This window comes from Mercenaria mercenaria, chromosome 4 (assembly GCF_021730395.1).
Source record: "Mercenaria mercenaria strain notata chromosome 4, MADL_Memer_1, whole genome shotgun sequence".
Lineage (NCBI taxonomy): Eukaryota > Metazoa > Mollusca > Bivalvia > Venerida > Veneridae > Mercenaria > Mercenaria mercenaria.
This window is the reverse complement of record NC_069364.1, coordinates 9,372,043-9,398,076: the sequence shown is the minus strand read 5'-3', so window position 1 is coordinate 9,398,076 and position 26,034 is coordinate 9,372,043. Positions and strand designations below refer to the sequence as shown.

General features: G+C 33.7%; 1 protein-coding gene across 1 annotated transcript; it reads left to right on the top strand.

Moving 5' to 3' along the window:
* Positions 1-1,058: 1,058 nt before the first annotated feature.
* LOC123550945 (uncharacterized) lies at positions 1,059-24,891 on the top strand. The gene is made up of 2 exons (XM_045339464.2): positions 1,059-1,176; positions 21,319-24,891. The coding sequence occupies exon 2, from the start codon at positions 21,330-21,332 to the stop codon at positions 22,272-22,274; it is 945 nt and encodes a 314-aa protein (XP_045195399.2). The 5' UTR covers positions 1,059-1,176; positions 21,319-21,329; the 3' UTR covers positions 22,275-24,891.
* Positions 24,892-26,034: the final 1,143 nt, after the last annotated feature.

The following is a 26,034-nucleotide window of genomic DNA, read 5'->3' as shown; positions in this document are numbered from 1 at the left end:
AAGGCAATACGATAGGAATATATTGCTTTTGTTTTTGTTTTATATCCACTTTTGTTTACACTTTACATTGACGCTGGAACATGGTGGGAGTAAGAATTAAGTAAGGTGCACCATAAACTGATGATGTTTTAACACTGACCGTGCAAATGTTGTGTCTAATTGTGTTCCGATGCACGCGCGTGCGTGTTGGTCGTGTGCGCGTCCTTTTTCTGTTGGATATTCACCCTTGTTTTTTGTTTGTTTTGTAACCCAAATACTAGCCAATTTTATCATTATCATCTGCCTATTTGGAAGTATATGATTAAGTATAAAGCAGTACATTTTGTACATATTGGTGCAATGAAATGGCCCATTAAGATAAAGGGTATCGTGGAACATTGCTTGATGATTCCGTTATAGGTTTTAGACCACATTTTCCCAAGATGGTGCAATATCTTTGTTAAACACACGTTAAGAATAACTTTACGAAATAATGGTAGTTGCATGCTTCTTATGAACTTCACCAGGTATTTCATCGAAACATACAGCTTTACCACTCTTGGCACTATGAATAGCCTTTTCAACTGCAATACAGATTTTATAAACTATCGCAACAGCAACCTTTAAGAGCCGAGTGGCGGCCGTGAAAAGTTTCCAGTGCTTTTACATTTTCTGGTTCTTTGGGATCATAGAGTCCATTCAATCTCTATTTAGTAGAGTTCCGCTTAAGCCGGGGCAAGGGGAGTGATGCACTTGTCATGAACAGACTCTATCAAACCGAGTCCGCTATTATTTTGCTTGGTTGTGTGTTTCCATAAGGTCTTTTTACAGATTGTATTTGCTAAAGATATGTAAAGTTGTCGACGAACATGTTTGAATACAGTTGCATTCAATACTAATTTGAGATATATGCCTTTACAGCAAATGTAAAGTTGTAATGAAAATTTTGTTATGCTATATGAAGTTGAAAAGGTGCATCAAAGAATGTTAATTTGCAATTTAAGCGTCAGCCAGACGTGGTGGGGTGCATTACTGATTATTGAAGTGTGTAAACAAATGAAAGTTCATCTAATGTATGGTGTAAGTAGATTAAAGAAAGAGAAACACATTTTCACTCTTTTCATAAACAAAATTGGTAAACTTGATAAAGATTTTACATTTGGATTGATATAAATTGGTGTATATTAACTTCTAAAGGTAACGGTATTTCATATTTCTTCTATGAAAAAAGTTTTTGTGACTTTTTTATGTAAATGTACTATTGTTTTAACATGTTATTGTTATTGTTATAATGAACTAATATTTTGTGATGTATTTTCTGGAAAGTGAGACTCAAAGAAAGAAATTGTCATTGTCATACTATACTCATCTTAAAACATTTTATCGTCTGATATTTATAGGGGCACCAAGCATACCCCGGAGAAATTGTTAATTGTTAATGCTTAACTATTTTCTAATTATGATATAGTTTTAAAGATGTCATTTTCATAATTATCAGAGAGGTAAGTAGCAGAGTTTATCTTATTTCGGCAAGATGATATATGTAGTTTAAAAAACAGGTATTAAATGGCACAGGTACTTCGGATGGCCTTTGATCAATCACTAAACGAGTGGCTATCATACCAGCGAACTTTCTAATAAATCAGTTAATACAAGGGGCGTATGGCGGTATGCTGTAAGGATTAAGTGAGCGAAACGTTTCTCTATAACAAATATAGCCGTGTTTTAAACCGAAAAGACATGTGCTAAAGGAATTTTGACAGGTAATTAGGTGATTGCTTTACATTTCACAAAACAAATATTCAAGGAAAGTCTATTCGTTATCAACATAAACTTTATAGCTGGACAACTATTAAAACAAAAATATTTTATGTCAGGTTTTGGGCTCGGGTGAAATGTTCACAAATAAATTTCTTGATTTTTATCAAACTTTTATCTATTTCTCTTTAAATATCACACCTGTCTGTATTCTATAAAAGCTTACCAAAACTGATGGCTCTTCATCAACTGCCTACACTTTTTTTTTTTTCTTTAAAATTTACAATAAGTCCCTTTTTAGAAGAATGACCAATAAGCATCAAAGAAAATTTCAGGAATACGCGAAAAACAAAAATCACTTTGATACATCTATTTAAGTCAACCTAAAAGTGCTTTATGTTTTTTTCCCTATACCATAAACGGGATTACTACGGTGGCACAGAGGTGACATCCGCAACACTGTATTTATATTGTGGCCGCAACTTAGTAACATAATATTATAATAACTCGTGACCACGACTTATATCAGCCAATCGAAACTATAAATAGATGGATAGACGGATGGACGGATGAATAGATTGGATGGTACCTACGTACCAACCTACTTATTTATTTGTTTGTACTTCCGTCCGTCTATCTATCCATCTTCCATTCCTGTCTCACCTCTCTCACGTTTCTACTTCTGCATCGAAAATCTTAGGATCCGTAAGAATGTTAAAATTTCAAGCTCTGAGAAATACATTTAATCAAATGTACATATCTTACTTTAGCCCACGTCTCGGATATGCCTTCTTGTTATTGGATAAGCGTGCCCAATAAAAGAATATAAGTTATAATACGGCAGAGCATGAGAATTGGGGTCCAAACTCGATTTTTGACAAAATTGGGATTTTTGGCTAATCTGATAGATCTGAGTAAATAATTGCAATTTGACAACAAAAATCAGCCGTTCTCATGGAGAAATTACCACTTTTCCGACACCATGCTTTTGTCTAACTGTATCAAAATTGAGGCAGTATATCTTGATAATGAGTCTTTCTTTAATCAATATCAAGATAAAACACATGATAAAATGATAATGGCAACATGCAGTTAATGAAATTTACTTCTTTATGTCGCTTTCTTTAATTTTAGTATCAATTTTTTTTTGTTCTAAAATTCGTTTCCATAGCAATACTTGCTTAACCTAATGAATCTAGCAATAATTTACATCTGGAATGTGAAATAAATACTAAATTACTTGTTTCTAGTGTAAAGACATAGTTTACACACTGGCAACTGCTTTTATGTACAAAGTTTTATAAGATTCTTTTGAACAAAAATACAGACTTTATTTTATATCAAGTTAGACAACATCCCAAAAACTAGGACATTAATCTTATTGTTAAGGACACCTTGGGCCGTATTCATAAAGCATCTTAAGTATAAGTTTTGACTTAAGTTTAAGATTTTACTTAAGTTTGTGGTGATTTCAACTTAAGTCTAAGTAAAAACTAAAGTTCTAGTCATAAAACAGCTAAAACTTAAGATAGGTAAGAAATGACTTAAGTCAGAAAATAAAATAGCGTGGTGAGTACGATTAAAGTGTTGTTTTCAGATAAAAGCACTTTAAACATAATTGTGCGTGTTGTATCTGTCTGAAATTAATGGGTTTTTTTAATATTTTCGTCCACAATAAAAAACAAGAATTACTTATTAAGTTGTTTTATGAATAACAAATATACTTAAGTAAAATAGATTTCTAACCTAAGTAATACTTAAGTAAATAATCAATTTCGTATACTTATACTTGAGATGCTTTATGAATACGGCCCCTTATCTATTAAACATTAAGAAAGACAATCAGGCAACAAGATAAAATTATTAGACTGTTCTTATCAACTGTGAGCTTGCTAAAATTTCAGAAGGCTTAGTTGTACTGATCAGTGAATCAATTCCATGGCAACGATGTGGTATTTTCTTACAAAAAGTAACATTTTTGTCAATTTCTTTGTAATAATTTGAATATTTAAAGTTTTTTCATATATTTACATCAAAAGCTTTCTGCTGTCTTATTTAAAAGTAAGAGACATCATTTCATGCAAATTGATTTCATATTGTTTAAGAAATACATGGTTTTCAGATACACCTCTCTCAGTTACAACTCTTTCCATTTTAAAGCAGATTTGTGTGGTAACATATACTCAGTTCCAAGAGAAAGTGTGCACTTTTTAAGTTTTAAATATTTCATAAAATTCCCCCTACGTTTTTGTTTCATTTTTTCATACACTAACTCTCAGGTATAACTCAAAATCTAAAATGCACACCAATTTGTTTACGAACTGATTTAAATTTTGGTACCAAACATTATAAGTTTTCATGAAAATAACCGAGAAAAAAATAACATAAAACTAAGTGCACACTTTCTTTTGGAACTGAGTGTAGTGGTTTGCTGATGCAATTATTACATATGAAAATATATTCAATAACACAATGCAGTTTTAAAAATATAACATATAAATAAGAAAGATTGTTTTGGTTGCGGGTTTATCCCGCTACCAAAGTTAAGTGTATTTCTGACAATCATGTAGTATCTTTATTTGATTCCAAATCACATCCAAAGGATGTTCATGTGCTACACAAAGTAGTCCCTTTCATGAACAATGCGGACGAATTATCAATGATCAAGTAGTTCTTATTCATCCTCTATCCATTCACACTGGCCATTTAGATTATATAAGATCTGTCAATGATTAGGTATTCCAGCCCATGGTTATATCACTGACTTGCAGCTGTTCATGTAAGATCAGGCAGACTTTATCTTAGATATGAGGCACATTAGTATTTGTTTCTTATACATCTATATGTATATTTATAGATTTGCATTTAAAATGAAAATATCTCTAGCAAAACCCGCAACCACCAGACATCTCAAGGCTTTGATTTACATAACCAAACAATTTAAAGTCAAATTAACGTTACCATGGCAACAATGCAATGCACTATTTTCTTTAAAAAATAGTATTTAATTTTGTAAATTTTCCAAAAAGAATCAGAACATTCATTTTGTATCTTTCAGTATATATTTGTTTTACACCAAATATGGTCAATTATGATTATGTATAAAAAAGGCATCATTTCGTGCAATATGATTTGATTTTGAGTACTATATATTTTCCTAATATGTCTGCTTGCATTACAGCTCTGCCATTTTAAGGCATATTTGTGTTGTAACATGTTTTGTTGATGCAATGATTACAAATAAAAGATATTTTCTAGCAGAGTATAGTCTGATTAGCAGAATATTAACAAAAAACATGATGTCTACATAATCAAACACATTTTAAGTCAGATTTATGTTACCATGGCAATTAACAATATTTTACAACAAAATTAGCTATTTCTGCTAAGTTCATGTAAGAAATCTTTTTACACAATTATAAACATGGATTTACATGATTTATTCATTAAAAACACATCACATTTATCCAGTAACAAACATTTTCTGCAATATTGATAGTTTTCTGTCATGGCCAAAAATCCTTCTAACATTGGCAAGGCAGTTTTGATTGTAAAAAAATGTTTCCTCCCAAGGTTATGCTTTAATGTCACACATACTGTAGTTTGAAACAACTAGGATTCATCCAACAGACATGTCTCAGTATTTCATGCATGCAGTTTTGGAAAGTTTAAAAGTTAAATTCTGTATAATTGTGAGAACAATTACGATTGTGATTCTCAAGCCACTTCACAACTGTCATGGCAACAAAACATACTTTTACCAAATATTTCTCACAGTTGACTAATTTAGTTTTTCCTAAAACACATTTGTAGTTTGAATCAGAAAGTTGAACTTTTTCATATCATGAGGGCAGGAAACGTGACCTTATTTTAAAACATTTATAAAATATGGAGTTATTTGCTCATATTAGTATTTGTGACATGTTCTCTATTCTATAGGCATGATTGCAGCTGGATGAGCAGTAGAACATATAACTTCATTCTGTTTCATTTCCATTCACATATTCATGAAGTACTTTTCATGAATTTCTTTCATCATTGCAAAACAAAAATTCAACAATAATAGCACTTCACTTTAAGATAAGTACATTGTATAAGGTTACAGAATATAAGACTGTAAAGCATCTTTTTAAGTAAGATTGTCTTTTTGTTTAAGCCGAATGAAAGCAGGATTGATAAGTATAATGTCAACTACGAACAGTGGCGTAGCTTCTATAAGGCACTGCAGGCCCTGCTTCTATAAGGCACTGCAGGCCCTGGCCTGCAGATTATCCGAGAAAGTGAAAAAATAAAAATGCCAAATATGCAAAAAAAATCGAAGGGTAAGTGGGGTCAGGCTATAGGAGGTAATGAATCAATCACTAACGGGAGTGTACCTGGATGGTTTTTAACTGTACGCTAGATATGAGCAGCATAATTGCGAACGAAGCAGCGATGCTGCGAGTATGATGTAGGTGAGGGAGGGGGTCTCCATCTCCCAGAAAATTGAGATTTAGTGAATGTTTTAGGCAAGAGGTGCGTTCTCTTGGTGTTTTCCAGCGTTAATCTATTTTGTTTGTCACATTTGTACCACATATTACGGAGGTAATCATTTAAAATCAACGTTAAGCACACTGCTCATGCTTAATGGCAGGGATAGTAACATTGTCTAAAAGCAAAAACTGCAACTCGAACAGCCCAGGATATTTTGAGGAATACAACCATTTTTATACTTTATTTACAATTAAGAGTCCTAATTAACTTGACAATGAAATTGTGTATCGCTCTAGCACGGCTGAGAATTAGAACGTTGAAGAATCAGAGTTCTGTGAATTGCTCTACACAATATACTCTCTGTTTTCGTACATTAGACATCAATAGTAACAGTAGATACATGGTTATGTTTCAAAATATTTGTGTCACTGAAACACTGTGTCATTCTATGATATATTTTATTGTACAACTGCCATGACCCGCTCACGCCAAAAGGGACCTAACACTATGGCAGTTTGGGTAACTGCATCTAACTGCTACACACGTGAAAAAATCGAATATTCGAACCGTGTTCAAAGCTGTCACTATGATTATTTTTTTTTTTTCATTTAATATCCTTCACAACGTCAAGATTACATAGGCAATGAATGGAACGTTACCTAGCACATTAAAGGTATACTAGTTCTTTTTCTGTTTTAATCGTATTTGAAATCTTCGTCAGTATTTAATTTAATCATTAGTCATTGCGTCTGCATCAACATTTTGGCAAGTTTTTGATTATTGTATCTATGCACACATTGCAAACGTTTCAAGTTTTCTCACGGGAAACTTAAGGTTTCGATGGAGCACTTGAGAAACAAAAATCAAACAACACCAAATCATAGAAAGAAAGAGTTGTTTGACATGAAAATTGAACAGCATGTAAAACATGTATATTACTTTACGAAACAAGTGTCAGTATACTGATATAAACATTGAATTCCGGAAAAGGGCTGCCTAAAGGGGCTCCACTTCCGGACAGTTAAACGCCTTTAAAAACTCACCATTTTCAAAGAACTGTTACACATGTTTGTTTTGATGCATTTGCAATAGCGTGCGAGTGGTGAAATTTCACGTAACAAGGTGGAACATAGTTTTCAGCAATTGTTTATCTTTTTTTCTTTACAAATGGCATTCATTTTCAAAGGGAGACAACTTTTTCTCAAAGATTACTTAAAATAATCGGAAAAAGTTGTTTCCCTTTGAAAATGAATGCCATTTGTACTTAAAATAATCGGGAACAGTTGTCTCCCTTTGAAAATGAATGCCATTTGTAAAGAAATAAAGATAAACAATTGCTGAAAACTGTGTTCCACCTTGTTATGCGAAATTTCACCACTCGCACGCTATTGCAAATGCATCAAAACGAACATGTGTAACTGTTCTTTGAAAATGGTGAGTTTTTAAAGGCGTTTAACTGTCCTGAAGTGAAGCCCCTTTAGGCAGCCCTTTTCCGGAATTCAATGTTTATATCAGTATACTGACACTTGTTTCGTAAAGTAATATACATGTTTTACATGCTGTTAAATTTTCATGTCAAACAACTCTTTCTTTCTATGATTTGGTGTTGTTTGATTTTTGTTTCACAATGCCTCCATCGAAACCTTAACATTTTTTAGTCAGATTAAACATCTAATTTTGGCAAATGCAAATTTAAACTGCGCGAACTGCTAAAAGTATTTCTGTATTCAGTTATTGCAGCCATTGATAATGTCTTCGATATCGCGTAAGCAGCGACGGTTTTCTTACTCGAGATACCGGATGACTATCATTTTTATTCTCCCACTGCTCTGTTTTTCTGTTTATTGCATCTTATTGATACTTGAATAGCAGTCAGGCGGGTGATCCTTTGTGCAAACAGATTCCGACATGTCCAAATTGAGAATACCGTGGTTCAAGGGCAAAGTGATATGTAGGTATGTTTGTAGAAAACGAGCGCTCGGTAGTTGCGTAGAAACTTGCATGCACAACAGAATCTCGCTTTTGACTGAACTAGGGGTTTGTTGCAAAATGTTTCGCATGAAATTCAGTGTCAATTAAATATAAATCATTGGCTTAACTTTTTGTAATAGCAGCAAATATTTATACTGTGTTTAGCTATACATGCAATACGTCTTTTTTTAAACCTAAAGCATATAGTACTGTTAATACAGACAAACCTGTTACTTTTTGTTTACCTAAACAATATGTAGTAACTGTACATATTTTCAAATATGAAACTCAGATCTAGTATTATACCTCTGAGATATAGTCTTTAGCTTGTATCCGCTTGTATCTTTGTATGTTCGGAACGTCGCACGAGGTGTCTATTTTTTCATTTTTCATTGTGAGGAAACCATCAGGTTGGCTTTGTGAACAATTTATGGCTTTATCCAGGTATCAGTTCATGCCTAAAGTTATGTCCGAAGGAGACATCCGGGGTCTTCCTCCAAACATTAAACACTGTTAAAAGCTGGACAGTTCTTTTGAGAAATAAACACGTACTTGTAAAAATACAGTTGATGATTTTATACTAAACCTATGAAACTGTTTAGGGTTTACCTACATAATTGTTTTCCATGGGATTAAAACACTTGCTTTACTTTCATTTTTCGTTTGTTTCTACTTAAGTTTGTCACGTAGGCAGACAAAATTTTTGGTTCTTGTGAGACATATCTATGCGAAATGTCTTCTACATGTATAGAAAACTTCAACTAAACGGATGCACAATATACACATATGTAATTAAGATCATATGACATTACGAATTCATTTAAAATATATGAAACTTAAAACGATTCACAATATATGTTCGACATCAAATGATATGTCCGTACTCCCTATATAAGGTTTGTTCACTTTTACGCTATAGATCACAATAATCCAGATGCCACTGATCACGTGAACTGCAAAGAAGATAATTATGATATACATAAATGAAGCACTTTCAGTATGTCCAGCTTTGTAAGCAATGTGTAATTTAGAAAGAAGAAAAATACACATAGATGTATCGTTCGATGGTGTTGCCACCGGCCGTTCCTGTGCGGTTCCCATTGTCACTGTGTTCCTTTATATGTTCGTTTTGTTCTCGCTGACAGTTTGTGTCGAATTTAATAGAGTTTTGCATAAGTGTCTAACTTTTAGAATAAGGCAGTATGGAATCACAGGAAACTTGACTGACTGGCTAGAAAAATATTTGATAAATAGAACTCAGAATGTTTTTGTCGCAATATCTAAATGCTTTGGATATATCACAAACAGCAATACATATAGATTCCTTGTTGTCTTAAACTTAGCATATTTGATTATAGATATTAATAAATTTGGGTACAGTTGAATGTCCTGGTAAGAAACCTGACTAATTTTGAAATATTAGTGAATTGTTACGGAGATAATTAAACATAATTACTACGTTTAAAAAATACATTCCTTTACTTTTCTAACACAGCTTATAAGAAAAATAGATCTGAAATTCGACAGTTCATCTTTGTCACCTTTTACAACTAGATGGGTGTACTGTTTCTAACAGTGAATTATTATAAATTGGGCAAGGTGGTAAATACAATATTTTAGATGTTTCTTTTAACATTTTATGATTATTTTCTCGACAAAAGATTGGCAAACAACTCAAAGCTATTATATAAAAAAATATACATTTGTATTTGAATGGAACGAATACAAGGGAGTAAGTAAATAAAACAGGCACACCTAAAAAAATTCAATAACTTTGAATTTATTCTCTTTGAAATAAATTCAAGCAACCCACGATTTTATTAGAAAATGATTAACTTTTGGTAAGTAAAACAATTCAAATAACGAAAACTTAATCTCCTTGAAATTAATGAAAACACTACTGTCTCATATATTATTTCTGATAGTGACCTCATGATTATTTTGTTTTTCCACGGTTAACTCCACAGAATCTAACTTTCTACCATTTGTAATGAAACGGAGGAACATCATGGGTGAATGCTTGATGAATAAGCTAGAACTACTGATATTCTATCGTCTTTGCTACTTAATGAAGCCTCAGGCAGAGATGAAATTAGCCGTAGAAATGTTGTAAAAAGTACACGGATAGTTTTTAATAGATCATGTACTTGAATGTGAACATCCGGATATATGGAAATCAGCAACAGTCATTCCGATATAGAATTGCATCCTCCTGTTATAGTCCTATTTCTCTGATTATTTGTGTAGGAAGAATTATGGAAAGAGTTATATTTGAATATATTACAACCATTTATATTCAAACGATTTAATATATTTCAAGCAGTCTAGTTTCTTACCAGGTCACTCTACTGTGTATAAGTTATTAGATATTAACTATTAAAGCTGGTTTTCGATAATAAAATCCCTCCACGTGTGTTTTTGTGCGAAACATCAAAGACGTTCGACCGAGTATTGCTTGAGGGCTTTGTTTCCAAACAAAACCAAAATGGAATCATTGATGGACCAAAAGTTACAACAGTAATCATTTGTCTTTCTCTGATATAACAAGAAATATCTTTAAAAATGATGGTCGGCGAATTGTAATAAGGAAAGAAGTTTATGAATTTTTCATCTAACATTTATCTTTCATCTAACATTTTTCAAATTGCAAAACTAAACACCGCACTTTAACAATTTAAATGGTTCTCTTTTAATTTTTCGCAAAGGTTTCGTAGGGTTGCAATTTTGTTTCATTTATCCTTAGACGAATAATTACAGCAGTAGTTTGATGAAGATTCATGAAGCGGTTCATGAGAAGAGGTCATTAAACGTGTTTATATATTTAGCTAAATTGGTCCCTATCCCCATTTGTAACAAAATAGCAGGAGACATTACGATATTGTTACACATCGAGTTTGATAAAAATCCATCACATTTTAGTGGTTAATGCGAAGAAAGGCATATCTACTTTTAGCTATAGTGGTCCCTAATAGGGCCCAAGTTCCTATATAAATAAATTTGGAAGAGGACCTTATAATGATGCTCCAGACCAAGTATGAAAAAGATCCACCATGCTGTTCACGAGACGCTGTATAAAGGGATTTCTAGTTTTAGCTCTAGCAGCCCCTAAAAGGGGTCAAATGTCCCAGCTGAGCAAAGTTGGCTGCGGGCCTAATGAAGATGCTACAAATCAAGTTTGATTAGAATACATGAGAAAAAATCAATTAAAGGATTTTTTTATTTATTATTTTTATTTATTTCTAAAATAGGTCAACTGATCCCGCTTTAACAAATAGCATATTCGCTATTCATGAATCTTTGGACAATAACGTCACACCTATTAAAGAGTGAAGGTCAAGCAAAACATACAATTGTAATTATTTCAATATTTCTGTTTCATAAGCAAAGTTTGACCGTAGTCATATCACATAGATAAACTGTATGCAGCGTACCTTCATTTCAGTGTAATGAGATTCAGTCATTATATAGCATATATATAATCAAAGCGCTCAAAGCGCTGATGGTGGCTGCTAATCAATGTTTAAACTATTACAAAGAAAGCGACAACTGAGGAATTGTTAATATAAACCATAAGAACTTTTTTTGCATTTTTTTAATATTCGGCTTTGGTTTCATAATTAATCCCTTTTCACTGCCAGTCATTATTTACATACACACTGATTCAGTCTTTAACGAATAGTTTTGATCCTTTTTGGTTATTTGTGACGAAAACTACAACATAAATTACATCGAAGATGTTTTACAATGAATAAATAATATAAATAATATAAGCTTTTTCTCCAAATCTTTCAGTTTTTAAGATTTCTTTTTAAAGCTTTTGGGCAGTGTCTTTCATGAATTATTTTACACACTGATTTAGTCCGTATCAGATAGCTGTGTTTTTCATGAGACTTTTGTGAAAGAAAACAACACAAACATGCACCACAAATGCACCCCAGAATGTCACTTCTGCAGCCAGTGTATTTTAGAGGTGCATTAATTATCACTCCATCTGTTATACTCAAAAGTCCGCTAGACATAACAGCAGGCTTCGCAAAAATGCTGGACATTAAGTCAGACACACTTACAACTTTAGTCAGACCGAGAAAAAAGTCAAATAATATGTAACTGGCGAAACGAAACCGTTTTTATTTTTAATACATATATTTGTATCCAGATATATTGAGACGCACCATGAGAAAACCAGCATAGTGCATTTGCGGCCAGCATGGATCCAGACCAGCCTGTGCATCCGCGCAGTCTGGTCAGAATCCATGCTGTTAGCTTTCAAAGCCTATTGCAACTAGAGAAACCGTTAGCGAACAGCAAGGATCCTGACCAGAGTGGTGTGCGGATCCGCAGTTTGATTTGGGTCCATGCTGGTCACAAATGCACTATGTTGTTTTTCTCATGGGGCGACTCGAATGAATTTAATTGAAGTGAGCAGAATCTGTCTAGAAACAATTCAATTTTTAAGTTGGTCAAATCTGTTATCCGACGACTTGCTACAGTCTGACAGATTGCCGTTTCAAAAAGGCGAGGATTAGTATCATCGCTGCGCCCACTTTCACGGGCTTACAAGTTGATGAAATCGTGATACAGTAGCACCACTTAGTCAAAGCGAGCTTGCAACACTTCTCAGCTTGGGCGACTTGTGGGTTTCCACGTTGATAATTCGTGTTTTGTCAGACGAAATTATACCGAATACATGTGTATCTATGCATAGATATAGTATTTGCTGAAGGAAGATTATCCGTGAAGGAATATTATTTAGAAAACATACATGTCTTGGATTCTCACGGCAGGTCACATTGCAAACAATATCGAATGAATTTTAACTGACTGTTCTTTTATTTTTGCTCACTCTCGTATTGCTAAGCATGTTTTAGTATATTTTGTTCTTGATATAACGATGAACTGTACATGTTCAAGTTATATCAATAAAGTACTGTCCTGTTCATAAATCATCTCACTAAATTTGCGCTAGTTACTGTTAATTGGCAGTATCAACGCTAGCCTGGGAATCCAGTCTGACAATTTCTAACTTTTTTTCTACCTGCAAATTGACAGTCTGGGGAAACCTGTTTTAATATCAGAAACTCGATGAATGCCAATTAACACTAATTAGCCAGGGGCGTAGGGACGATTTGAGCATTGGGGCGGCGGAGATGGGATACCCCCTCCCATCTCCCTCCCATGAGCTGGATCCAGGGTCGTCCCGTGAAAATTTTGCATACAACTAGAATAAATAGTGCAATTTGGCGACTTCTTGGACTTCTCAGTAGCTGTTGAATATACTCATTTTTTTTCGAGTTTTCATCCCAATTTACTGTGTTCAAACACTGTAATGGCGGTACTATGCTAGATACAGACAATGTTTTGACATAGTAGAACCAGTACAGTCTAAGCAAGGGATCGAGCAGAAGACTCATTATAATGAATCCATGGAAATACGCCGAAACCATTGAGGGTTGAATGAACGGAGTTCACGGTTCATTTTACTGGAAACGCAAAATTGCGAGGCTTATTAAGTTTTTCCATTTTTACATTGAAGCTGTACTACTTGTTAATTTAACTAGATCTGTAAAATCTATGAGGATTTTTCTACTTTTGATGCGTTGATTCATTATGATTGGTTTCTTTGATATTTCAAACAAATTGTTTAAGTGTCCAAAATATTTAATTTGATATATTTTATGAAAAGATATCTAAAGATGCCGATTTGCGTTTGTGTTTTACTCAATCGGCAGAATTTGAGACACAACATTAATTGCAAGTGTCTATAATCTGCATGGCAGTATGCAATTAAATACGATTGACTTTCAGTAATTAATTCTGTTCTATTCAGTAATCAATGTTTCGCCTATATTCCGAGCCTGCGGGGTGTGAAAATACAGCGATCTTGGTACAATACACTGTCACCATGGTGATCTAGCAAGGTGTCAGCGATACAAGATTCTGTGTACATATCAGTCGCCGAGGCACTTCATGATAAATTGACAATTGGCAAGAGAAGACCGCTGTGTTATGATTATGTTTTCAAGCCTTTTTAAAAAATTACGTGTTCGGCATTTCGCCGCTCCTCGAAATATTGGGGCGGCGGGCGCCGCCCCTGCCGCCCCAGCTCCTACGCCCTTGTTAGCACAAATTAAGTGATCTTTATTGCATAGATATTAGGTATGATTTCTTCTGACAAAGCACAAATATTATCAACGGCTTCCCAGGCTATATCAACGCCTGAGGAAATCCATATCACTGCTGATTATCGATTTTCTATAAATAGCCTAATTAACATGTGCGTGCTTGAAACGAAAACGAGACAATGTAGTCGAAAATTCAGTAACACTCTTAGATCACTAGGGTTGCATTAATATAATATCTTACAATTTGATAGCTAAGACGAACATTTAAGTTTGTTCTGACATATTTGAAAAGTGTTACAACTTGCTGGAAAAGCTATCAGAGGTACAAACTGGTATTGTCTATGGACCGGAAATGTTTGGAAACTTTTCCGTTGAAATTCCGTTTCTATTCTTAGCCACGGATTATTGCTAGCAGAAGTCATTGTTCTTTATCAAATAAAGCCTTAAATTTCGGGAGTTATACATGTGACACTGCGGTTAGGAAACATTCTTGAATTGTCAGTCTGGATTCCCAGGCTAGGTTTCTATATATATATAAGCTACCTTTTCTACGTTATAACAAAGAAGTATAAAATACATTTATTTTTATAGCTCTTTGGTTATAAGCTACGTGACCTCTGGGGCAATACTATGCAATAGCTATTCAATATCACGCTCCAGTTCAGGTAACATGAGGTCATCATTTATTCACGTGACCATAAATTTGCATATTTGTATTCATACACGTGGTTGTTTTAATCAAAACGTTGACTTCAGTTTGTACTGATTTTAGTCGCCGAATTTACATTAAAAGTGGTATTAAGGCATATATTGTAGCTTTGCATATTCTGCACGTTGTGTAGATAATTGTTTACCTGGAAAGCTTGGAACTATTTTGGGTTGTGTTGTTAGGATGGTCTTAAGAACTGACAAGATTTCTCAAACGGAGTATTCTTTTTGACACTGGTGGCAGCAGCCACCAATAAAACAGATTTCAGCTGAGTTCAATATTTGCATACCATACTAAAGAAAAATATTCATATATAATAAATCAGTTAAATAATTTATAACAAATATACCAAAGCAAACAAGTACTCATTTTAATATGCAATCTGAATAAGTCACAAAAGCAAGAAACTTTTCATATACAGACGACAATTGTAACAAGGAAAATCTTTTAAAAAGCACTTCTCTACATAAAAGACTCCTATCACACCCTTATTCATGTGATACGCAGACCGTATTCAGCTATTTCTTTAATTTGATATATGTTGGTATTTGAACAGGTTTTTATCATATTTATTAAACTTACATATCATTTTGAGATATATCAATATTCTTGCTAAATATACTGAGCCAAAGTTAGCTTTAAAACTGCGAACAGCTTCGTTTAGGATAAACGCTTTGTCTACATTTCACTCAGCGTAGCACAATCAACATAGTGAAAGCAATTGACACTCTCGTCCAATCAGGCAGAGTGTTGCATAAATCTTCCATTTTGATAAATTATCTATAATGCGTTATCAAGCAGTTTGATTTGCAAACTGAAGTCACGTGGCATAGGTAACGAAAACGAATTTAGACGGCGACGCCGAAAAACTGTATCTGCTTGAATCCTCAGAGGCTCGGTCCTTGGTCCTGTATTCTTTTTTATGATTATGTGAATGATATAACTGATAATCTATTGAATAAAGTTTAGCTTTTTGTTAATGATAGATCTTTAGCTGTCTCGTCTTCAGACAAAAATCCAAACAACAGATCTTAGATAATGATTTTCAGTAGTGACTTGTCTCTGCAATTGCTCGTTGAATCTGATTCCACTAAAACAGAAGTAGTAATTTGCATATTAGAACCAGAACGTAAGGCTACGTTGACATTCAATAACATTTGTCTTGACTCTGTCGAACCAGAACGTAAAGCTGCATGCATTGGCATACAATAACGTTTGTCTTTATTTTGTTGAAAGCCGTAAACACATTTTGAGATACCTGTAGGTCGTAAGGAAAATAGCAAGATTATATAAATAGTTTTATGTATTACGTTTTTTAATGTCATTTGGTCGATGAGATCATTAAAATTAATAATTGCTGGTGATTCATTGAATAAGATATATAAACCATACATAAAACCTTTGCTAGAATATGACGTTACTGCATAGGATTGATGTGCCTACCAAAAACAAGTTTTAGAAAAACGAAACTTCAGTATGATTATGCTTGACTGTTACATGCTTAACCATTTCAGTCTAAATTCAATGGTTAACGTAGAAAATTTGCTGGGTTTCACTAAAATACAGGAGCGCTACATTTGTATGTCAAAGCATGGAATTTTAAAATTAGATACTACGTGGTTTGTTTCCATAGTAACATTAGTTTTATTCACGAGCTGAATGTGGACAATTTTAATACAGTTGTTAATATATAAAATCCAAATTACCAATGTAAAAGAAAACAGTAGCTTTTGAAAATTTAACCGCGGAAATTCTTTTACAATGGCAGTGATAATTAACCTTCCACATGCCTATCTTACAAATAAAATCAGCTATCAACAGCCATGTTCTTACATTCCGCGTTACATTTAAATTCAAGTGCATAAAAGCTGCAAGGTATTGATCATTGTCCGAATCGGAAGATTTCATGAGAAATTTTTCGGCAAATAATGGCAGTTCAAAATTACATCAATATTATGTTTATGTGCAATACAACGTACACTCAAGGTAAAAGTTATCGGTTTTGCGTGCTTACTGGCACGTAACGTCATTCTTTTTAACGCAACGGTGTTGTATACTTTCCTCTGGTAATTTATGCATCAGTTCGATACTATTGAACCATTTTGTATCAAAGTGGAAACAGGTTCATATAATTTTGTCTAGAAGAAACAAAGATGTTGTAATGGGCCGTACATTTGCTTCCTTCTGAACATACGCGCATTCGAATTTCATGGTTTATTAGTCACTTCGTCCTTAACAGAAATAAGCTCGAACGAAAATATCTTTAAGAGGTCTTCAATTCAAGAATGTTCTACAATAGCTTTTTTAATTAGTTTCTTTCCCTTGCTCGCAATAATGTTCCATTTGTACGTATCCTATACATTCTTTATCATGGAATGTCTTCAATTTCATCAAGGGTATCAAAAATTGTGTTAAATCGTCTATTACTTCAGTGTTTACTTAAGTAAAGTTGATCAAATTATACGTTTTTGTTGTAGCATTACAACTACAATGCATGTCCATATTTGAGCATGCTTTACATCAATCAGTTTCAAGCATAATACATTGATAAATTTGAGCATTATGCATGAAAACGAAACTCCTGAATCAATATATGACATAATTGTCTCTTTTTATGACTGGACATTTAACCGGTTTCAAATTGGTAGCCTACTGGCCATGGTAGTGTATGTGTTTGCTCCCTGGCCGTGTCAAACCACATAGGCATAGGAAATAGAGATAAATATAATTTCACCTTTACTAATCCTACCTGTCTTGTATCACATAAGTGTTTCTATTGTGACATTACGATGCAAGCAAAACAGCCCTATCTGCACTATAAAATACACATTGGTATTTCATTTTATTATTGGCTTGTTAAAAGTTATTTTTGTACCGCAAGTAGGCTGACAAAATCATATGAAGCAAGTTTAAAAGGGTAAATCAAACACATATGAATAAGTCCTAAATGTTTTTATATTATGCAATAGCATGTGGTTTTGTGTCTTAAACCGTTTTCATTCTCCAACGAATTGTGTAATTGCAAGGTAAATAAACTAATAAAGATATCTCTGCTTATAAGTACCGGCTTAAGGCAAGAGTTGTCATTCGTTGCTATTATACATTTCACATTAAATTTTGTAAAATCAGTTTTGGGTAATTTCAAGGACTTAGAAAGCAATTTTTAGACTTTATTTAATGTATTTCTATCGTTGAAAATTTTAGGGTCTGTCTTTATGTAACCACAAACGTGTAGCTCCATTGCATAGCGCTTAGCATTATATGGGAAACTTCTCTTCGTTGATTAATACGATCAGGAATGAGGTATAGATAGTGATTTATTATTTGCAGAACTTGTTTCACAGTCGACCGAAAGGTCTTAGTACTATTGGGACTTCTGTTATGTGACAAAAACAAAAATAAAAATAATTTATCTGTAGATCCGTTGAACAAAAAACATAAAATTACTAAGTTTCCATGCACAATAGTGTAATTTGACAATTTTCGCATATATATTAAGGGTATGTTTAATACCAATTGTGTATGACATTTGTGCCAAATTGGTCCTAACGAGTACTAAAATATCTAAGTGTAAACTGATGACTGACAGGAAAGGCGTCTTCTTTGTTTAACAGAAAAAAAAAACAAACAAAAAAAAACAAAGAAGTTGCGTCTCACAACTCTGTTTGGGCAGTTCGGTATTGTTCCATATAAATAATTTGTTAAAATATTGGAAATGTGGGCTCCAGTGCCTAAATGCGACGCAGCTTTGTAAATTATGCCTGGGGAACGTCTTGCCTTTTACCTAATTTAATAACTACCTCTTTCGTGGTGTGGGAAACGCACTGCGAATATAGTCCGAAAGTGAAAAAAAGTTTGTTGTCATTTTTCTCTCCCCGTGTCGTATTTATTAATTTAACTGTTATATTCACCTATCGCTTCTACGTACAATTACTGGTCAGATGATAGTAAATTGTTTCGATATTGTTTTTTAAGAAAATATTTGGAATAACTGAAAATTCTGAATTGTACAATTTCATCTACATATGCAAGACTGCGGCCGCTAGATTTCCTTAAAATGTTGGGGATAGGCTTTTACTGTGCCGGGGATAGTGACACACGAGTGATTGCATTTAAAAATACAATTGTAATCTGATATCATCATGACCCAAGTCACGTTCTCTTATTTCACTACGGTTTGTTCCGCTGTCATTCTCATTGACTCGAGACTTTGAGATGGATTTGACTTCAAACGTTTACCACTTCAGCGATCTTCTGGTCCTTTGAATTGTTGATTGGACTTACAGAAAAGATCGGTAAAGGATGTTAAAATTGAAACAAATGTTTAACAAAATGTCAGAGACATCTGACTTGATTAATATGTGCGATATAGGTTTAATTTAGTTGTTCCTTGACGGTTAATTTTGATTTCACGTGGCGTGCACAATGCACATTTAAAAGTGACTGATGAAGGAGCTTTACGTAAAATATGCATAGAAATCATCATAATATTAAAACTCGGTAATGTATCTTTTACTGCAGAAAAAAGCATACTAAATCACCCTTTCAGTAGTTTACTTTACTATGAATATTTTTTGCCCAGTTTTAACGCAAAGATGTCCGTATATGCAGAGGGTTTTTTATTTCTCAGAAATATTGAAATTTAATTTTCTTGGAAATATACATAAAATAAGTTATATCCATGGTAGCTAAAGGTAGGTATTACTAATAATAGGTGTAAAAAGTTGTATTTGAATCAGCAACATTTTGCAATAATGGCATATTCTTCAAATGTCAAAGATACTGTTAATTTTAAACAATACCTTATTTCCCAGGGGTTTTTAATAACCTGCGTCTGACTCTGCACTTTCAATTTCTTTTTAGAATTGCCAGTGTAAAACGTAATTCGTTTATTTATAATTTTTGTGCCCGTTCCTCGTCCATATTGGTTTATGTATTGATGCACATTTTTATTTCCGTAATTACCTGATGCATTAAGTAAACCTGAAATTAGCTATTCCTTATCACCATCCATATTGTTTGGTACAAGAATCTCTCGCACCAATATTTTATAAATTTACTTTAAATTTCAGGTTAAAGTTTTGGTGCACTTCCACTCTATCTCTAATATTACTAAATGGTTTCGATTTAAACTTAGAATAGTTGTTCCATATCATCACTCGCATCATATGACACAAGGTCAATAACTCTGGCACCAATGCGCCATTGATTATGCCCCTTTTTATTTAGAATGTTACGTACATTTTGATGCATTTTCGCAATATCTGTATTATTACAGAAGGGGCTCGATTTAAATTTAATACAGGTGTTTTATATTACCACCCGCACGATATGACACACGGGCCATAACTCTTGCACCAACATTTCATGAATTATTCTCCCTGTTTACTTAGAATCTCAGGATATAGTTTTGCTGCACGTTAATATAGGTTTTCCACATTATTGATATGACACATTGTGCATTACTTGTGCAGGATACTCCGTGAGTTATGTCCCTTTTATGCTTAGTTAATGCTTCGAAACACTTTACCTCTATCTCTGTTATTACTAAATAAATTTGATACAGACTTAAACTGTTGTCTTATATCGTCATTCAAATTTGAGTCATTTAAACGCTCCAGTGACAGCTCCAGTTTCCTCAGAATGATTTGTCCAATCTCAATATCTAGCACCGAGCTGTCTCTTGTGTCAGCTTAACGATGTCTGAAACAAAGACAAATCCTTTTTTCATAACAAAATTAATAGGCGATTTCTGACATACGGATAGTGAAATCAAATTAAAAATTCTTGTATGTAAAAGATACCACACCAGATTTTCTTTTGAATGTTCAGGACTTTTTAAACACAATATCAAAAAAAAAAAAAATCGATTACATAACATTTCAAGATGTTTGACCGATTACATTTTTAAACTCTTTTCCCAACAGACATAAACATACAGTCTAGGGAAGAAGTCTTTTCAAGAATGTTCAACATAATTTTGAAAATTGAATACCTTTTGAAAACCTATCGCATTTTTCGGCATAAACGTAGAAAAAATCGAAGCCGCTCATAACAAAAGAGGAGTTTCGTTGCAGCTTTAAAGTTTAGTTCCAGACAAAAGGTTACAAACTCAAATATGTTTCATTGAAAACCAAATATTGAACTTAAACTTTATATTAATAGCCTTCTTCAATTTTAGATATTTTGAAGAGTTTTTCATGATTTGCATTTATGCGTCAGAGAATATGCACGTGCTCTTAACTGATAGAATACACCGCTATATGTTGATACGTTAAAGACTAATACTAATTTTTCATTCAACAGTTGACAGTGGAATGATGTCGGAACACGATGTTTCTGCTCCGGTCCTTGACTTTGAACAAATCAGTTTACATCGGGAGGCAAATGATATAGGCGATGATGTTTTGGCAGATATCGGTCGTGAGATGAAAAGAGCGTTACAGAATTTTGGTTTCTTTTATGGAAAAAATCATGGAATATCCATGGAGTCTATCAGTAGTTTGATGGCCTCCGCAGCGGATTTTTTTGAAGAACCTGAAGAATGCAAGATACGCCATTTAAAAGGCGAAAAAGGAGAATTTGGATGGGTTCGTATGGAATCAGAAAAATCAAATCCAGAGCTTGCACCTGATCTAAAAGAAAGTTTCAATTATCATCCTGCAGACGAGAGAAATGGTTTATTGAAAGCAGCATTCAGTGGCCAGTGTAAAAGTGTATATTCACTTTGTTGCGAGCTATCCTATCGCTTAACAGATGCCCTGTCAATTGCACTTGGCTTTGAAAAGGGATGTCTGACAGAGCCTTATCAGAACGTAGGGAAGAAAGACAACCAGACATTTCTTCGAAGTTTGATCTATCCTGCAATTCCATTGGACCGAAAGATTAGACCTGGACAACTTCGTCTTGGAGAACACACAGATTATGGAATGGTGACATTCTTATTTCAAGATGATGTCGGTGGCTTAGACATGGACACGCCAAGTAAGGGTTACAGACCTGTGTCTCCTATTCCTGGAACCATCGTCGTTTTTGTCGGCATCCAGATTCAGAGGTTGACAGCAGATGTCCTTAGCGCTCCTAAGCATAGAATTGTTCTTTCAGAGAATGAAACGGAAGCGAGGAAACGTCGGCAATCTCTGGCTTTCCTTGTTAGAGCAGACGATAATTTTGTTGTTAAATGTCTGGATGGATCAAAGAAATATCAACCTGTATCTTCCGTTGATTACCTAGACGGCCGGCAAACAGAGGTAATTGCATAAATGTCTACAAAAAAGTCCTGCCATTTTTTGAATGCGTTTTAACGGACAATTTTTCAAAATGGATTGTTGTTTTGTTCAAGAAGACATTGTTATCAGTAGTTACTTGTAAAATATTCACGAAGAAAAAAATCGAAACCAAACGCATGCCAAAGTTTACCCGGTAGAAATTTATTAAATGGACAAAATTATGTTATCATGATGTCTGCTTTCATGAACACATAAATATAATTGATAAACACTATTGTTTAAGAAAATGTCCGAGAGTGATATATGCTTTGATGGATCTTGAGACAAACATGCACCAAGCCATTCAGGTGGTCAAGGTGCCTGTCTCTTATACGATGGATTTTAGCTTTATAAATACTTAATCTATCAAAATCATTGAATAATCTAGTGTTTTGTTTTTGAATGACAAGACGTGGAGCCTTGGACGTTACATCAATTTGAAATATTTAATTTTCTAAGCGGACTCTGCTGTTTTTTAACAAGGAGGAAGTCAAGAAATCTGACTTCTTCGATTGTTCGTGGGTGTATTAATTTTACAGGAAATATCATTTTATTTTTGTATCATGGACTTCGAAATGCCTTTGGTCTTGTGTTGCAATGAACGTATTGATATAATATATGTGACACCTTAAAAAGCATTCCGCGAACTATACTGCTGATAAGGGCACCATCACTGTAGACGACCTTCATCTTTATATTGCATCGGATCATGATGCTATTAGCTTCATTAGCATGCTCCTGTGTTGTTAAGCTTCATTAGCATGCTCGTGTGTTGTTAAGCTTCATTAGCATGCTTCTGTGTTGCTAATCTTTATTAGTATGCTCCTGTGTTGTTAAGCTTCATTAGCATGCTCCTGTGTTGTTAAGCTTCATTAGCATGCTTCTGTGTTGTTAAGCTTCATAAGCGTGCTCCTGTGTTGTTAAGCTTTATTAGCATGCTCCTGTGTTGTTAAGCTTCATTAGCGTGCTCCTGTGTTTTTAAGCTTCATTAGCATGCTCATGTGTGGTTAAGCTTCATTAGCATTCTCCTGTGTTGTTAAACTTCATTAGCATGCTCCTGTGTTTTAAGTTTCATAAGCATGCTCCTGTGTTCTTGCAATCATCAACATATACAGACCTAGGTATGTTCGCAGTCATACATTAGACGCTTGTGTTAAACTGTGCGACCATGTTACATTAGCAAATAACAAGAGAAACGAGTTGTTATTAAGTTATTGCATGGGAAATTAATCAGATAGCAGCATTGTATCAGGTGTCGACGTCATCGATTCGAGGCTCTATGATCATGCCGGAAATTTTGCAGCTTATTGGCGTAAAAAAAGAAGCGGATAAAGGTCAACAATTGCTATTGTTTGGAAAATGAGATCAGATTTGTATGATACTAGAATTAAAAAATGAAGATAGCTATATTCTATAGTGGATGTAAACAAACTTGTGGTAGCGAATATATCTTAAAATGGAAACATAATACATATTCTGACTCTTAAGATATTAACTATTGTGTATTCAATTTTTGGTAACAAACATAATGCCTGCTTTTGGAACGTTTGTGGACGATAAGCCATTATACTGCATTATAACTTCGGGTATGATATGGATAAAGGATATGCGTGGAATTGGATCTGTGACCTTTTGAATGGATGTTTGATCCCAATTAGAATCAGTTTATTATATGCTTTAAAAATTCTATTTTTATCAGTGAGATATAATCCATATCAATCAATGTGAGTGATATAGCTTCGCCAACATACGTGTAAATTGTTTATTAGTTTATATTTTGTCGCGGGAAATTAGATGAAAATTGCAGTCGCTTTGTTCCTTCAGTTGAAATAACGTTACTTGACAAAAAGCTTGACGAGAATTTAAAAATGTCATACCGGAAATAATAAAGTGAAATGGAACTTACGTGCACGTCTTTGTAAAGTCGCAGGACGTTGACGTAATTTTAACGCGTATGTTTCCCGCTTATTCAGGAAGCGTATTTTTATAACAAAGTACATGTATCGGTAAATATGGCCTATGTTCAATCGAAAACTGATGCATATGCACATGTATAGACAACTGATTATAACAAAATGCAAATTAGGAATATAATTTCTTTTTAAAGCATATACATAAACCCTTACCCTCCTAAATTTCTTAAATGGTCTTGTCCATCATTCAGTTTTGGCAGTAACACTTATTATTCAAAGGGGTTGTTCTCTGAAAATATGCTGACTGAATACAGAACAGTGCAGACCATAATAAGACTGCACGGATGTGCAGGCTGATCTTGGTCTGCCGTGGTCGCAAATGCAGAATCACTTGCCGCCAGAAGGCTATGGGTTAAAAAGAAGTTTGCTTTATAATAACTTAGTAAGGATAATATGCCACTAGTAGCCATACAATCATGGCACAATAGTATGCTTTAATATGCTTATTCATTTTTCCAATGTTTGATTTATATTATAGAGCTGTACATTCGATCTTAATTATGTTTTGCGTTTCACTACTGTTCATTACTAATGTAGCTTATAGGTACAATGGGTCAGGTATATTTTGATATATTTATATTATGTATTTGGAATTTATGTATACACATGTCACTATAATAAACAATTTACTTACTTTCTTTCTTATTTACTTATTTAAATGTAAATAGGCTTAAACTCAAAAGTAAATGTGTTTGTTTTTTTTTCATACATTTGGGATAGATTTCATCTTAAAGTGAAACAATTTCAAGATTGTACAATTCGTCACATGTTTTCGCGACTCTATATACAGTCATATAGTAACACACCTAGCAAATTTAATTCTATGAACAAGCTTCTTCCCCCTTCCTTGTTTCGATCAATAAGTTTTGAAAAACACAAGAGTATCCTGTTATAAATGTATGCAAAAAAATGTATATTTTAATCAGCAAAAGCATACGAAAAAAGTAACACTACATGCTTAATTATTATGGAGCTTTTTCTTATTTTATCTATACCGGCTGGTTTCGATGTTTTTTTAATTTGAACATATTTGTCAAAGCCAGTAAAAACTTCAACATATACTTAGATTCATCTACAGTACAGAAGAAAGATTATTGCAGCTTTCAATCAAACAACTTTTTGTTAGTTATATGCAGTATTTGTCTAGTCAAATGAATGAAACTACGTAAATTGTGAAAGATTACTCCAAAGAGTAAAATGCTGATGATATCATAACACGTCAGCACTATACCTGCATTACCATCTGAAAGGAAATAAGTCTTAACATTTGATTATCTCCCTAAACATTGAAATAAGAACGACTTATGTACCCTATGGTATTTATTTTGTTTACTGATTACAGCTATACAAGCATACATTGTTGGTAAAACCTGTCATTTTGGTATCAGTTATTTTTTCCTAGACTACATAATGAGCTACATATGAGCGGAAGACAATGCACAACATTTATCGTGACAAATAAAACATATAAAATGCACAATTTTATTATCTTATGTTTTTATTTGTCATAATAAATGTTTGCATTTTGATGTTAAAGAAATGCATTTTAACGGATTTAAAGAGCCAATATGAATGGCAAAAAGGGAAGTAAGTCGCATGGCGGATAAGGGAATTATCTTCAAAGTTACTCCCTTTTTAACTTGAAAACTCGATCCTTTTCGATAAATCCTCATATCGGCCTCACTAAAAAGAAACATTTTAGTGTTTGAAATTAATTTTGTCCTTTGGCATTGCAGCATTTTTAAAATTATCGGGACATTTATGTTTACTCCCAGTCGTTT

Bases quoted from the DNA above. Each gene is read 5' to 3' on its own strand.
- LOC123550945 (XM_045339464.2), top strand. From the start codon at position 21,330: ATGATGTCGGAACACGATGTTTCTGCTCCGGTCCTTGACTTTGAACAA.